Below are 16578 nucleotides of genomic sequence, written 5' to 3'. Positions count from 1 at the left end.
CCTTAATTTCTACAACGAAATTATTCCAAAGAATGAATACCAAAAAAATTAATACTCTCTAAAAGGTTTCGTTACTGCAAATTTAAAAAGGAAATTGTTTTTAAACATTCAAATATTTAAAAAATTTCAAAAAACATTTGTTTTCCTGATAAATGTTTTTTAAATTAAATTCTCCCATATGGATGTTTTTTACCTTCAACATACGAAAGCTGATATTTTGCGATAGATTTGTGATTACGGTTTTGAAATACAGAATACAGAATGGTTCACATTATTTTTCCACCAACATTGACAGAAGAAGAAGAAATTCTCAAACAGAAATATGCAAAATTAAGAAAAAAGGTTAAAATTTTAGATCATGATTGGAAAAACAACGAAAAATAACCAAACAAACTTTTTCGTGTTTTCCTAGTCCAAATAATTATGACGTCTTGAAAGGCTATTATAATTTTTTTCCTTTCAAGACGTCATAATTATTTGGACTAGTGTTTTCCCACTTTTGGACGAAACGACCAAGGCTGAATCATCTTTTTAATAATTTGTTTTTATAGTAATTTACATTTCCTTATTTAACGTGTCCTTTGTAATTAATACCAGCAATATCTAATAACAATTATCCTCATCAGCCCCCTTATTTAAAGAACTTGGATGGATGACAGTAGAAAACAGAATCAAATACCACAAATATTTATTGCTATTTAAATGTATGCGGAAAGAAGCACCACAGTACCTAATTCAAAAGTTTCAACTTATATCTGTAAATATTCCTTATGCTTTAAGGGGTGTTACTCAAGGTAATTTGATAGTTCCAAAGCCGGCCCAGATAACATCAGTGGACGCTTACTGAAAGAAATGCAGACAGAAATAGCACCAATTCTATGCTTAATTTTTAACAAATCCTACAACACTGGTACTACACCTAACGACTGGAAACATGCTAGAGTCGCACCAGCATATAAAAAGGGGGATAAGCATAAAACGGTCAATTATAGACCTATCTCATTAACTTGTATTTGCTGCAAGTTAATGAAACACATAGTAACATCACATATTATGAAACATCTTGAATCAAATAACATCTTGTACAACCTTCAACATGGCTTTCGACGCTCTAGATCTTGCGAGACACAACTTCTCTTCTTCATCCAAGAACTTCAATCCACAAACAACTCAAATACTCAAACAGACCTTGTAATAATGGACTTTGCGAAGGCCTTTGATAAAGTACCGCATCGTCACTTACTATACAAATTACAATATTTTGGTATTAATGAAAACACTTTAAACTGGATCTCTGCATTTCTCTCCGATCGAACTCAGACATTTGTTCTGGATGGAAGATCATCAAGCACAGTCCCAGTCACCTCTGGGGTTCCACAAGGTACTGTCTTAGGTCCAGTCTTATTCTTAGCGTATATCAACGACCTTCCAGACTACCTTACACATAGCAAACTAAGATTATTTGCTGATGACAGTATCATATACATGCCAGTTAAATCCCAGAGTGACTGCCTAAAATTGCAAGCTGACCTTGACGCAGCTGCAAAATGGGAAGAGGACTGGCTGATGGCCTTCCACCCAGACAAGTGTAATGTTCTCTCTGTCACAACTAAACGCCAACCTCTACAACATTATTACACTCTTCACAATCATACTTTAGAAACTGTTACATCTGCTAAATACTTAGGCATCACATTACAATCAAACCTTAAATGGGACAAACACATAGATGACAATATCTCGAAAGCCAACAAAACTCTGGGCTTCCTTCGAAGAAACCTGAAAACATCAAATCAAAACATCAAGAGCCAGGCATACCAAGCACTTGTCCGTCCCAAACTCGAATACTCTTGCTCAGTTTGGGACCCCCACACTTCAGAATCTATCTCGAAGATAGAGATGGTCCAAAGGAGAGCTGCTCGGTATGCCTGCAACAGGTATCATAATACTAGCAGTGTATCAAACATGCTGAACACACTAAACTGGCCTATTTTAACACAACGCAGACTGCGTGCACGCCTGGTTATGATGTACAAGATCACACATCATTTTGTTGCTATACCATCTAGCACAATTCTCATCCCATCAGACTCAAGAACCAGAAAACATCATTTTCACACCTTCAGACACATTTATACATCAAAAGACTCGTACAGATTTTCATTTTTCCCATATACAATAACTCAATGGAATCTTTTACCAACGGCAGTGGTAAATACACAGACAGTCAACTCTTTCAGAGATCAGCTTACATATGCTGTTCTCTCCACTATCATTTAAAAATCTTCATCTCCTGTACATAGTTTTAATCACTACATCTGTTCTCTGCACCGTTTTGTATATAACTAAAATATTAACTAGTTCTTTTTTAATAAATAGGCCACGCATGCACCAGTTATTAATCATCTTTATTCAGATGGAAAACTGGAAAACTTAAAGAAGAAGAAACCAAAAACTGAACTGTTTAAAAAATCTTTTGCTTATTCTGGATCAGTTTTATGGAACGGACTACCTTATGAAATGCGTAAAGTGCAAAACACTATTTCTTTTAAACAAATTATAAAACAATACTTGAGACAGTCCCAATATTCAGTCTGAAATGATTGCAACTATTACTCTTGTATGATTTTAATGATTTGTATATACTATGTCTATTTACTACATGCAATCTGTAACTGTTTTATATCTTTTAATCATGGTACATGTACATAGAACTATTATGTCTAAACAATTGTGTTTATATGTTGTATGTTTGCTTTTTTCTCTTATTATTATCATTTTGTTTTTACTTGTATTGCATACATGTATATGAGGGCCTCAGGGAAGATTAGTAATTGTAACTAACTGTGTTTACCCTCTTTAAATAAAGAATTTATTATTATTATTATTATTATTATATAACAAAGTCACACTAGCATATGACTAGGCCACAATCGCACTACCATATCTGTGAAAAAAATGCAAATTTTAACGATCGTAGATGACAGTAAGGTGATAACAGTTGTGGTGAGGTCTTCCAGATCATGATTAGCGTGGTCAAATTTGAACATGTTCAAAACAATCCTGGTGCGATCAGGCTAAATCAGGTTGTAGTAGAAGGGTAGTGGGAGCGCAGTAAGGTTGTGGTAAGATTGCAAAGGTCGCTGTACCATTGTAGTGAGAGCGTAGCAAAAGCATGATTCTATTCGGAGAGACTGCGCTACGATTTCACAGCAAGGTTACTACATCCTCAGTACGAGCATCAGGTTCTCACCGTGACCCATCTACGCTCCCACTACATTATACCACGTTTTCACCATGCTGTTCAAGACTATAATATGATTCTAGCATGCCCATGCCGTCCTCATTACGCTCTTAAGAAATAAGTGTGGTGAGAATGTGGTGTAATCGTAGCGGGATCATTGTAGAAGCGTATTGAGGACATTGTATCATCGTGAAATTTCCATACCGCGACATCACCACGATCTTACTTTATTTAAGATCATGGTGAGCATGATGCGATCATGGTCTAGTGTGTAACTGGGGCTTTACAGATGTAATATCTTTGGCATATCCTAAAGGGTTACATGAATGACTGAACTACACCGTTATTATCTGTTATTATCCGTTGAACACTTGTAATGACTGAATAACACTTAAAATTTTTATATTAGCACACATTGGTGATTTTTAAACATTGATTATTAATAATAGTATATTATCGATGTATTTCATAACTTACAAATAATTTACAGAAAGCAGGTAAGTTCATAAAGATAATTTTAAATATAGTGTGTACATCCTACATGTCAACCACTGAAATCACAATGGCTGCCATGTTGGATGTACACACAAAGCTTAAAATGATCTTTATGAACTTACCTGCTTTCTGTAAATCATTTGTAAGTTATAAAATACATGGATATTCGGTCATTACAAGTGTTATTAGGATTATAATGGTGTTTTTCAGTCATTCGACTTAAATGGTGTCAGACCTTTAATCCAACAATCCTATAGTTTGACAGTCCAATAATGTGACAGTCTTTGAAAAATATATATACAGAATGTAGATGTGTAACTGTTGTAAATTGGTAAAAGAATTTCACACAGAAAATTATCAAATTAGTCAGAATGATGTCTTGTACAGAGTCACACTAATCCCATACGAACAGGAAAAGAAGCGGCTGGCTAAATTCAATTGTCAAACTTCAGATGAATCCGCTAATAACCTTAGATGGTGAAGCAGAATCAACCAAGTTTTGACAATTGGGTCTAAAACAGTAATAGACCATTCTGAAATGATTAATATGAGCAAAAATGATGAGAGCATTTATTACTTCAACATCAACCAGAATTAATAATTTTGCCATTTTGAGTGCATGTGCAACAAATAAAAAACCTAATTAGCAAATATATGAACATTTCATTTTGCATAGACAATTTTATATAATCATAAATTATCCCTAATTATTTTCAGAAAAAAGCGTTATTAGCTGCTAGAGCTCCAAAACCAGAGAAAGAACAACCAATCAATGCACCAACAAAACGAGGTATATATTTCAAAGAAGAATAAAATCATTGAAATTCAGATCCACCTGAGAACTTTAGAATCTCCATATTTGTTTATGTTTTTTGGTGAATATTGTACTAAGACTATGTAGTCATAAAGTATTAAACACCTTTTTAAAGGAATTTATTGGTGTATAAACTTAACCAATTTACTTTTAAACAAATAAAGGAAGGACTTTTATGATATGTTTGTGAGTGACTTGGTCCAGTTTATACAACAATAAATTCCTTTCAAAAGGTGTTAAATCCTTATAATTCTTTAAAATTGAAGATAATAAACTTAATTTCCTCACTTGTAACCTCTATTATACATAGATTTTCAAATTGAGAATGGGAATGGGGAATGTGTCAAAGAGATAACAATCCAACCAAAAATTGTATATTTGTGTCATTGAATGAAAATTTAATTGGCCAGGTGCATAATGTCAAGAGCCACTACTGGAAGCCCTCTCGACCAATCATATAAATGTATCATAATAGCCAAATCATATTAAAATTGTGATTAATTAAAGGCCCTGTTTAAAGGAGATGAACTTAAGCCAAGTTGGCTGAAGGAGATACCAGTACTTTTAAGACTGTGTATAGATCATAAACTTAGTCAGCTTCTGAAATGTTGTTAAGATGAAGCATTATGACTTGCCATTAAACAATTGAAATGTATGGCATATTTTGAAAATTTGCTCACCTGAAAATTTAATTTCTGTATAATAGAGTAGAAGAAAATTATAATCCTGATCAACATGATCAAGATAAATTTAAAATACACTTTGTAATGAATGAATTATATCTAAAGCATTATTTAGTCATTTTGATTTTATTGTAGCGGCTCCAGAAAATGCAGGAGATGCCACACAACAAGCTAAAAAATTATTGAAGTTAGGGGTAGGTAATTGTAGGTGGATCCAATGGGGCCCTGGGGGCCCGGGCCCCCCTTTCGTGGGAAAAATTTGGTTGATTATATAGGGAATCACTGTAGCATGACTGGAGCAGGCCCCCTTAGGAAAAGTACTGGATCTGCCACTGGTAATTGAATACCACGTTATTATACAGTGTTACCTGCCTAATCCGACACCTAACTATTCAAACATCCTGCTTTAACGACACATTTTTATGGTCCAAAAATATGCCTTTCCTTTCAGGAAAAACCTGCTTTATCTGACAATTTTTTTCTGGTCTCCCAATTTGTCGGATAATGCAGGTTACACTGTATCTGTATCTATAAGAAGATGTGGTATGATTTCCAATGAGACAACTCTTCACCAGAGACCAAATGATAAACAATATAACAACTATCGATCACAATAGGACCTTCAACAATGAGCTAAATCTTATTTGCATAGTTAGCTATGAAAGACTGGGAAATGACAAATGTAAATAAATTAAAACGAGAAAACAAATGACCTTATTTATGTATAAAACAGTAAATGAAAAACAAATATGATATACATAGAGCCTCAAAGGGAGACCACTGAGTAACAGGGTCATTATTCACATATACTACAATTTTCTGAAGTTTGGGTTAAGAAACAAATACATATAGGAAGATGTGGTATGAGTGCCAATGATACAACTCTATATCCAAGTCATAATTTGTAAAAGTAAACCATTATAGGTTAAAGTACGGTCTAAGTACATTTGTAAATATATGTGGTTACATATGTACACTGAAATTGGGTAGGAAAATTAAGTACTATGATATATGTGATTATTTATATTAGTATTTAAATGAAAAATAAGGCATGCAAAAACGTCCAGATATGCAGTATGCCAAAAATAATATATTTTGAAATGTATACCATATAATTTACATACAAATGAAAAAAATTAAGAATGCAAATGGGCAATTATTTGAATTTATATTGATATACAATGATTAACACAAATTTTAAAACTGCAATATTTGTAACAGAAATTTTGTTTTTTAAAAGGCAATTAAAATAAAAGAAAGTCAGGAAAAGCAGAATTTTAAAAGATCAAAGAACTTTGAAAAGAGAAAGGTAAGGTGAAAGACATATTGTGTGTTTATTTGCTTGCAAGCTCATAAATATGCATTTCTTGTATAAAAAAGATAAGAAAAATGTATATGAAATCTCACCTGGGTATATCTTACAAAGGGACATAACTCAATAATACAATTTGTTACATATTTCAAATTTTCTTCACTGATCAAGCAGTATTAGGATGATGTTTGCCACATTTATATATTTAAAATTATTATATGCCAAACAAAATTTGGCTCACAAAAATATTAGAATTAAGAATGGGTTTGTTGGTGTGGAGTGTCAATTTTTCATTTTTTTTGTCTTGCCTTACTCAGACATGTCAGATGTTGAAACATGACTTAGGCATGCTGTTTCTGTGTCATGATAAGTGTGAAACATTGGGATCATGGGTAGATCTTATGCTATTAATGATTTATTTTTAAATTTCAAAATAAACTTTTTAACTATGGAATAATAAGAGAGGAAAGTGTGAGGTTTTATTTACATTGACAGGTGGGTTGTAAGTTATGGGCTTATGACATCTAAAATTTTGTGTAGTCATATTAAATGATCGAATCAATCAATAGTTCAAATACAATTGCAAACCAGAAAGTAATAATATATAGATGAACATCAAACTATTGAAAGGTTATGCAATATACAGATTATTTGTGTACAATTATTCAAACAGGACAAGGACAAGTTCTTCCTGGTTTTAAGATTTTGAACTGTACAACGTAACAGTATAAAATTAAGAGTAAACTAACGAAAAATGTTTGAAACAAAAAAATCATAAAAGAAAGAATTGTATGTGGCAAGTCTTTTCAACAAAACAGTATCTGTCTTTTTCTACAGGACTCTGAGAAGATTCCAGCTGTGGGATTTCAACCATTCTCATCGTCACACCAGGATGAGGAAGAAAAGGAGGTAATAAGGTCAAAGATTTATATTTATAATTGTTGGCAAAGTAACAGTTTAGAAGGAACATGATTGAATTTAGATCATTCTCAACATGTATGTACCTTAAGACAAAAAGTAAAGTTATATTGTTGACAAAGTAACAGTTAAGAAACTTTAGAAGGAAAATGAATCTGATTTATGCCATTCTCAATACCATAAAATGAAAAGTGAATTTAAAAATATATTAAAGATTATACAGTAGCCTTAGAATGGCTGTAAAGGCATTGGTGAGAGCCATACATGTTTATAAAATCAGTTGGGAATCAAAGGAACTTGAAAAAGAGGGTTTCATCAAGGCATCATTAGGAGTTGGACTTGTGTAAAGGGGGCCCTGGAATGAAAAAGAATAATAAAATGTCCTTCGTATCTTTCTGGATATCATAATAAAAACAGATTACACCACACTATCTCATGTAAAATGATTTAAATATTTTTAACAATAGACAAGCCTCATTTTTAAATTCAAAAAGGTCACTGTCTTGTGAGGAGAAATATCTTATCAAATGTGATCACCTATGACAATTAATTATATGTTCCATTTCAGAAGAACAGACCAAGAGCCAGAGGTCTATATGATACCTTTGTAAGTGGAGGTACCGGTAAGTTATGATTAATTGAAGAATAATAAAGCCTGTTATTTGGCCCCTGAAACTGCATAAATATCAGTAGTAAAATTACCTAGTCTTTTCAATATTACGTTAGTTCTATTATTAGGACAATATAATCTGGTCTAAAACATCATTTGTTATGTCACTCATAACATCATAGTCATATTTGACCAAAATCTGCCATTTAGGGATTTTTCATATCTTTTTTTTTAGATAATAAAGTTTGAATTCTAAATGCATATATATAAGAAATGGTTCAAAAATATAAATATGAAATACATTACTCAGTCTTTTTTTTTTTATAGATATAAGAATATGTGGTATGAGTGCCAATGAGACAACTCTCCATCCAAGTCTTAATTTGTAAAAGTAAACCATTATAGGTCAAAGTATGGTCTGCAACAGGGAGCCTTATAAAGGGCCCTAAAAATGACTTGTGTCAAACCATTCAAACAGGAAAACAAACGGTCTAAATCTATATTACAAATGAGAAAAGAGAAACACTTAAGAACCACATCAACAAATGACAACTACTGAACATCAGGTTCCTGACTTAGGACAGGTGCAAACCAATGCATTTTAAGGAGGTTGTTTGATAGTTTTAATGTATTTTTATGCCCCACCTACGACAGTAGAGGGGCATTATGTTTTCTGGTCTGTGGCTACGTCCATCTGTGCGTCCGTTCGTCCGTTCAGGTTAAAGTTTTTGGTCAAGGTAGTTTTCGATGAAGCTGAAGTCCAATCAACTTGAAACTTAGTACACTTGTTGCTTATGATATGATCTTTTTAATTTTAAAGCCAAATTAGACTTTTGACCCCAATTTCACGCTCCACTGAACATAGAAAATGAAAGTGGGAGTTTCAGGTTAAAGTTTTTGGTCAAGGTAGTTTTTGATGAAGCTGAAGTCCAATCAACTTGAAACTTAGTACACTTGTTGCTAATTATGATATGATCTTTCTAATTTTAAGCCAAATTAGACTTTTGACCCCAATTTCACGGTCCACTGAACATAGAAAATAAAAGTGGGAGTTTCAGGTTAAAGTTTTTGGTCAAGGTAGTTTTTGATGAAGCTGAAGTCCAATCAACTTGAAACTTAGTACATATGTTTCCTATAGTATAATCTTTCTAATTTTAATGCCAAATTAGATTATTACCCAATTTCACGGTCCATGGAACATGGTGAAGGATAGTGCGAGTGGGGCATCTGTGTACTTTGGACACATTCTTGTTTCAATTTCAAACAGGAACAAATATTATTGATAATCACTTAATTAACCAAATTCAAAAATAATTTGTACAGAGAGAGAAGGAGGGAGAGAGAGGGAACCACCGCCAAAGAAAGGACATACAATATATGTAAATGGCAATGGCATCTCAGAAGACATTCTTAGAAAAGCTTTCAAAGATATTGGTACTATATCACATATTACAATGGAGAAAGACAAAAAGTAGGTCATTTCACATATCACAATTGAGGAATACAAAAAGTAGGTCATTTCACATATCACAACGTAGAAAGACAAAAAGTAGGTCATTTCACATATCACAACATAGAAAGACAAAAAGTAGGTCATTACACATATCACAATTGAGAAAGACAAAAATTAGGTCATTATTTTAAACATATTTTATTGTTCAAATTTTATCAATATTATTATAATTATGAATACCAGTATAAAATTAAGAAGGTGTGGTTTGATTGCCGATGAGACTACTATCCAACAGAATACAAATAAAGTGGATATAAACATCAATAGGTCATCTTATACCCTTCAACAATGAGCAAAACCCATACCTTACAGTCAGATGTAAAAGGCCATGACATGACAAAATGTGAACAATGATTTATGATAAAACAATAATCAAAAGAAAAAAATATACATTTTGATATTGAATATAATGTATACTTTTTTTGTTAGAACATTTTTCTTAGATTAACTGAAAACATAATTCTTAGGGTGTTTGTTACTTACTTTATTAGTTTGTTAAAGTTAGGTTTGACTGTAGTATGAATAATTGGCAGACCTATCTACACATTGGTGGTTTAGTTTTAATTAATTATGGATTCTATACTATTAAATGAGAAGACCTCATTTTGTGAGTCGCTTCTCTCCCTTCCACAATAACATGCCTCTGTGTTCTATAGGTACCATGCATAGTCACATTTGTCATCCATTTTAATGATTATTCAGTTTTGGTTAATTTGGGAGAAAAATGAAAATAAAGGTATCAGGATATTGTTTCCGTCATCGTACAGACTTTTAAGTCATAGACAAGACTTCTGTTTAGGACTGTTTTAAAATTACACATAATTTTCATAAGTACTTTGGGACAGGACAATTATTTGCGTGTTTATCTGCATGTATACTATGATCATACTACTATAATATATAGATGATAATTGATAGTAAATAGCAAATTTTTATACTCTAAATATTAATGATAAACAATTATGTATGTTCATAGTATAGAGAAAACACAAAAATAATTGAAACTAACAGAAAGAAAAAAAATAACGGACTTTGGAAAAAAGGGAGAGGGCTAGAAAAAATTGTCCTGTGCCAGTTCTCATGGTTTTTGATACCTTTCCTGAAATTCTCCATTCATAAAATCTTTTACAAAAATTCATCCTACAACATACTTGCAACCAAAGACATCTGTTTCAACCATGCTCTAGATTTTCTCAATTTCACGGGTATGTTCTAGTAAATTATAAAGTTAACAATAGAAGCCACTGAAATACAAGAATTGCTAGAAATCAAAATTATGAAGATGTGTAAGATTTTTGTGGTTATTTGCAGTGTTGGTTTTGTAACCTTTGAGTCGATGGATGCATCAGATAAAGCTATAGCTGAGGTAAGATTATAAACAACTAATAGTCGGCATGTTTTTATTGCCATACTGTTGTGTGGAGGGGTGGGTAAAAGTGAATACCTAATTTGTGTGATCAACTCCTACTACATTTTCAACTACATTTTAAACATTTTTGTTTGCTACTTTCTATTTTTCTTTCAAACTTTCTTTATTTCAATCTTTCTTTCTTTCTTTCTTTCTTTCTTTTCTTTCTTTTCTTTTCTTTCTTTCTTTCTTTCTTTCTTTCTATCATAGTAATGTGTGTAGAAGTCATACTCTTTAAAAGGGCTCCTCTTAAATCAGACTCTTCCTTCCTCTGTTGTTATATATGAATGTATTTGGCTATAAGAAGCAATATTGTTAGGTTTGAAAAGCTTTTACACAAATGTGAAGGTTTATCAGTCAGGGGCATTACTTAAACAAGTAACAATTAAAATTACCTATACAAGTAATGTTGAAAACGAGGCTATTTTAAATATTACTTATACATGTATAAGTAACTTTTCTGAATATTGATGTTTTAGGTGTCCAAGAATACAGATTTTACTATCTTTAACAAATTTTCACAGTCATCTGGTTATTTTTCCCATGAAATATAAAATATAATCCTTCTGAAACACTAATTAACTTTCTGACGCACTTATCTTTCATACTGATGCTTCTGGGTCAAAGATTAGTCTCTTAGGACTATTAAATTATCATTTTCCTCCAAAATCTTTAAGGTAGATGGATATAAATAGATAGATACTTGTTAATTAATTAAGACTTGAAGTAATTTATAGTTTGTAACCCAATTCATTTAAATATATTCCTTAAATTAGTGTTATTACTAATCTTTACAAAAATGTATAAAATAACTTATTCAAGTAATATTTTTGTCATTATTTTTAAAGTAACCCTTTACCTCTATACTCCTCTCTAATCTAATAAATTCTGTATTAAATGATATAAAATAATGTAAAAATTCAAGTAAACAACATTCAGTCTATGCTTCTATTGAAATTTAAAATAACTCTTTTAAGTAATTATATTATTTTTAAAAACGAAAATAACTTATAAAAGTAACTAAAAAAAATTACTTGTTTAAGTAATGCCCCTGACTGTTTATTGTCAGGTTTGAAAAGCTTTTGTAGCAAGCATATAGATATCACTTACATGATCATAAAAAAAAGGACTTAAATAGAGCATTTATGGTGACTTGAATAACACCAGTATCACTCAGATTACAATTCTACCTTGACAGGTAAGTTTGTATTTAGCCTATAAAATACTTATTTAGCCTTGAGAATTGAAAGGTCAGTTTATCCCATTCATACAATAGAAGTTGATAAATTTGGCTTCAAGCCATTTACCTTGTCCAAAATTAAGGTCACTTTATTGTTATTGTGATATTGTTAAAGTACAAAAGAACCCTATATTCTGACCAATACTTAAAACTTTGTGCATCTTGATTTAATTGTTAAAAATCTGTTAATGTTGAATTTTTGGGGTTATTTCGGCCTTTTAATTGCATATTTCTTTACATGGTAATGTAGTTTTTTTTTCAGATATAAAAAAATATCTGCTTGACTTTATAGAAATAGACTATGCTTGCAGGTTATATATTGCACTGTCTTGTTTTTTGTTTACACCAAATCAGACAGATTATTATTTAGTTGCAAAATATTTTAAATGAGAGCTGAAATTTTTTCTATCTTTAAATGTGCATTGAAGGTCAAAATAATTATAATGTGAACAAGAATGAAGAAAACATCTTAGTCCTCAAAAAAAAAAAGCAACCAGGATATAACATTCCAAATTTTAATTTATTATACTAATATCAGTTGAAATATCAAGCCACTGTTTTGCATGTTAACAATGTAGGTCATGTCCAACAGAAAATCAATAAATATGACAGTACAATGTACTCTTAACACAAACACATGAGGTCACTGTGAAATAGACATCTAGGGCAAGAAACAGTCAGTTATACCAAACCAGTTTGACTAGATGTCTAGTTTAAAACCAGTTTGACTAGATGTGTCCTATATTTTGACAATGTAAATGACATGAGGACCTGCATGGGTTTTTTTTAATATCTGTATTCTTTAAATTTTTAGGGCATTTTCTTTTAATAGCCTTAAAAATAACTCTCATTCTGTATATTTTTCATATGAAAATGATTTTACTATTTAGTCTTTCTGTTACAACATTATTTATCAATTCTGTACATTGATCATTATTTTATCAGTATTGCATTACAGTTACCTAAGTTACCTTTTTATTTTGCACAGTTATTACTTTTGCCTCGCATTAAATTATTCTCTATTCTTTATTTTGTTGTTCATTTTCTCTATTCTCTATTTTTTGTTGCTATATCATTTATTCTCTATTCTGTAAACCCTGTTCAGACACTTAAAGGTAAACTTCTATTGTATGAATGGGATAAACTGACCTTTCAATTCTCAAGGCTCGTATAAGTATTTTATAGGCTAAATACAAACTTACCTGTCAAGGTAGAATTGTAATATGAGTGATACTGGTGTTATTCAAGTCACCATAAAACTATTTCATATTAACATTGCCTGTCAAAGGATTAATTGCATATTTTTGGATAAACAGTTATTAATTTTTATTTTTAAATTATAAAAAAAATGTCTGGGTTGATATGAATGAACAGAATATATTTGTCATTGTGAGATTGAGGGAACACTTGAAGGTTCTGTCTTTTGATTTTTGTTAAGCAGTCTTTACTGTTATAGATTTTCCAGAATGCTTACAAAAATCTGACAAAACCCCCAAATTTCAGCCTTAAGAATGTTTAAAAATGTTTGAATTTTAGGTGAATGGAGCTATGTTTGAAGGAGTGCAGTTACGAGTTAGTATGGCCAGGAGACAGCCAACATTTGATTCTCAGTCCAATGAACCTCAGTCAACAGCTTCATGGTCAACAATAGGTAACAAACCAATTTGCCATGACATGAATTTCATTTGTAAATGGCATTAAACTTGTGTGCAATTTTTTTATGTGAATTTCAAAAGAAATTAGCTTTTACTTGACAAGTTGATGAGAAACAATTGTAAATAGAGATCAATTTTCTTATCTTTAAAGCCCTGTTAAGTTGTACATAATAAGTGCCTAATTAAGTGTGTTTTTAGTTTACAAATACTGGTACGTTTTCAGTATTGATCAGTGTGAAATAAACGTAAGAATTATGAACTTTCATATTTTCTATTAATACAAATTTCCATCTAAATGTTAAAAGACCAATATGTCATTTCTTCCTTGAATAAGAATGGAGATTCCAATTAGCATTACACTCAATATTTTATATAAAAAAAATGTGATGTTTAGATATGAGTTCAGGTAACTAGTCTGGAGACCAGAAAAAGAGCTTACTGAGGATCATTATATTCAGCGTTTTGCATTTGCGCCGATTTTTTCTTTCATTTGTGCCGATTTTTTTTTACAGGTAAATTACAGGTGAATAGATATAAGAATATTTCGTATGAGTGCCAATGAGAGAACTCTCCATCCACGTCATGTTATTTTTCATTTATCATTATATACCTCTTCTATTAGCCACTAGTACAAATACAATGAATTGTCAATCATAACATGTATATAACTGTTGTCCCCTGCTCATCACGGGGAGATAAAGAAGGCCTACAAGATACACCTCCAGACTTTTTCCTTAACAGTAACCATAGTTCTTTAGCCTCTGTCTTTCTGACATCTGCCACATGGTTATGCTCGATCTGTGTTTTAACAATAGAATCCGTGGTGACTCTGGCTCTACACGATGGTACATTAGTAAGATATGATGTTATGTTTCAGGACACTAACCTTCTGATATGTATGGCCCTCGATGATTGAAGAATTGACTCCTCGGCTTGTTTCAATGTGCAATATGTCTTTCATGTTACAACAAAGTTCCAAGACAATATGAATCAAAATTAACTTAATAATAAATTAGCAACATTGTTAAGTAGATTTTACTAACGGTCTAGTACAGTACATTTACAAGTATTATCTTACCTGTAAATCTAATTAGGAGCAAATATAAAATCAGCGCAAATGAAAAAAGGAAATTGGCGCAAATGAAAGAATGAAAATTTTAATAATCGTGCAAATGTCATACGCCCATTATATTTGTTAAATACCAATTTTCGTGGGTTTCATGGGTACAAGTGAACCACAAATTCAATGTCCAATGAATTAGAATTTTTTTATAGGCTTTGTTTGCAGACTTTGTCAAACCATGAAATCAAATAATTACAAAAATGCATGTTTTCCTTAATTCACTAAATGGTACCAATTACAAATGTATAATATTAAACAAACACAATTTTGTATGATTTCAGCTGCCAGTTCATCACAGAAAGGTAACCATAGAGACAGAAGAGGACAGGTGCATTATGAAGATGAAGATCTGTTTGGTTAGGAAGTGTTTACACATGTGTGAATAGTGTGAAGATCTGTTTGGTTAGGAAGTGTTTACACATGTGTGAATAGTGTGAAGATTTAAAACATGGGTAATTGTGTAATCTATAACAAGCATTGAATGGTGTGATGATTTGAAGCAAGCATTGAATGGTGTGTAGATTTAAAATATGTGTGATTGGTGTAAAGATCTGAAGCAAGCAGTGGATGGTGTGTAGATTTAAAATATGTGTGATTGGTGTGAAGATCTAAAACAAGCAGTGAATGGTGTGTAGATTTAAAATATGTGTGATTGGTGTAAAGATCTGATAAAAGCTTTGAATGGTGTGAAGATTTAAAACATGTGTGATTGGTTTGAAGATCTAAAACAAGCAGTGAATGGTGTGTAGATTTAAAACATGTGTGATTGGTGTAAAGATCTGAAAAAAGCATTGAATGGTGTGTAGATTTAAAACATGTGTGATTGGTGTAAAGATCTGGAACAAGCAGTGAATGGTGTGTAGATTTAAAACATGTGTGATTGGTGTGAAGATCTGAAACAAGAAGTGAATGATAGGAATGAGGGAAAGTTTTTATATGAAGTTTTTGATTGTTTCTGTTTGAATGGTATGACAAAAAAGTTAATAAATAATTAGATATTGTTTTATTTGGACAAGCAATGTGTAAATATTTGTGTGTGAATTATTGTGATAATGCTTGTGAAAATGTGGTGTTTTAGTTGAACAATTGCGCGCTCCGATTGAACTATTTGTTTAGATATAATTTCATTAATTGCTGTAATTTATGAACTGAACTACAGGAATTAATTTCAAAATTTGATGTATTTATGTATTTAAATGATAACTATATTTAATTGATTAAATATAATTAAGTTATAGTTATGTCCAAAAACATTTACTTAGAATTTATAATAATTCTTTTTGCCTGAAAAACAAGTTTCCCCCCCTTATTGAATTGATAGATTGTATGTGAAATTTTGATGGATTCAGTCGAGGATTATGCCAGGCAATGGGCTAAGCGCGAGAAGGAAGACGTAGACACTCTTTCCGAATGGATTAAGGCAGTGAGGTCGTTGATACAAATCAGAATTAAGAAACTGAATGGGTCCATCAATAACCATGCTACGTCAATCTTTAAAGACCCAAATGTTGCAAAACACCTATCCGACCTCCATGACAAATATGTTGTTGTCCCTGCAGATAA

The 16578-nt window shown here is 31.6% G+C and overlaps 1 protein-coding gene across 1 annotated transcript; it reads left to right on the top strand.

Moving 5' to 3' along the window:
- Positions 1–181: 181 nt before the first annotated feature.
- On the top strand, positions 182–16252 carry LOC143063420 (negative elongation factor E-like). Its single transcript, XM_076235562.1, has 10 exons — positions 182–342; positions 4457–4529; positions 5372–5430; positions 6477–6545; positions 7386–7457; positions 8035–8089; positions 9400–9547; positions 10901–10955; positions 13774–13888; positions 15297–16252. The coding sequence occupies exons 1-10, from the start codon at positions 262–264 to the stop codon at positions 15374–15376; spliced, it is 807 nt and encodes a 268-aa protein (XP_076091677.1). The 5' UTR covers positions 182–261; the 3' UTR covers positions 15377–16252.
- Positions 16253–16578: the final 326 nt, after the last annotated feature.

The sequence above is a fragment of the Mytilus galloprovincialis genome, chromosome 2 (genome assembly GCF_965363235.1).
Source record: "Mytilus galloprovincialis chromosome 2, xbMytGall1.hap1.1, whole genome shotgun sequence".
NCBI classification, from domain to species: Eukaryota; Metazoa; Mollusca; class Bivalvia; order Mytilida; family Mytilidae; genus Mytilus; species Mytilus galloprovincialis.
This window is presented reverse-complemented; position numbering and strand designations above follow the sequence as displayed.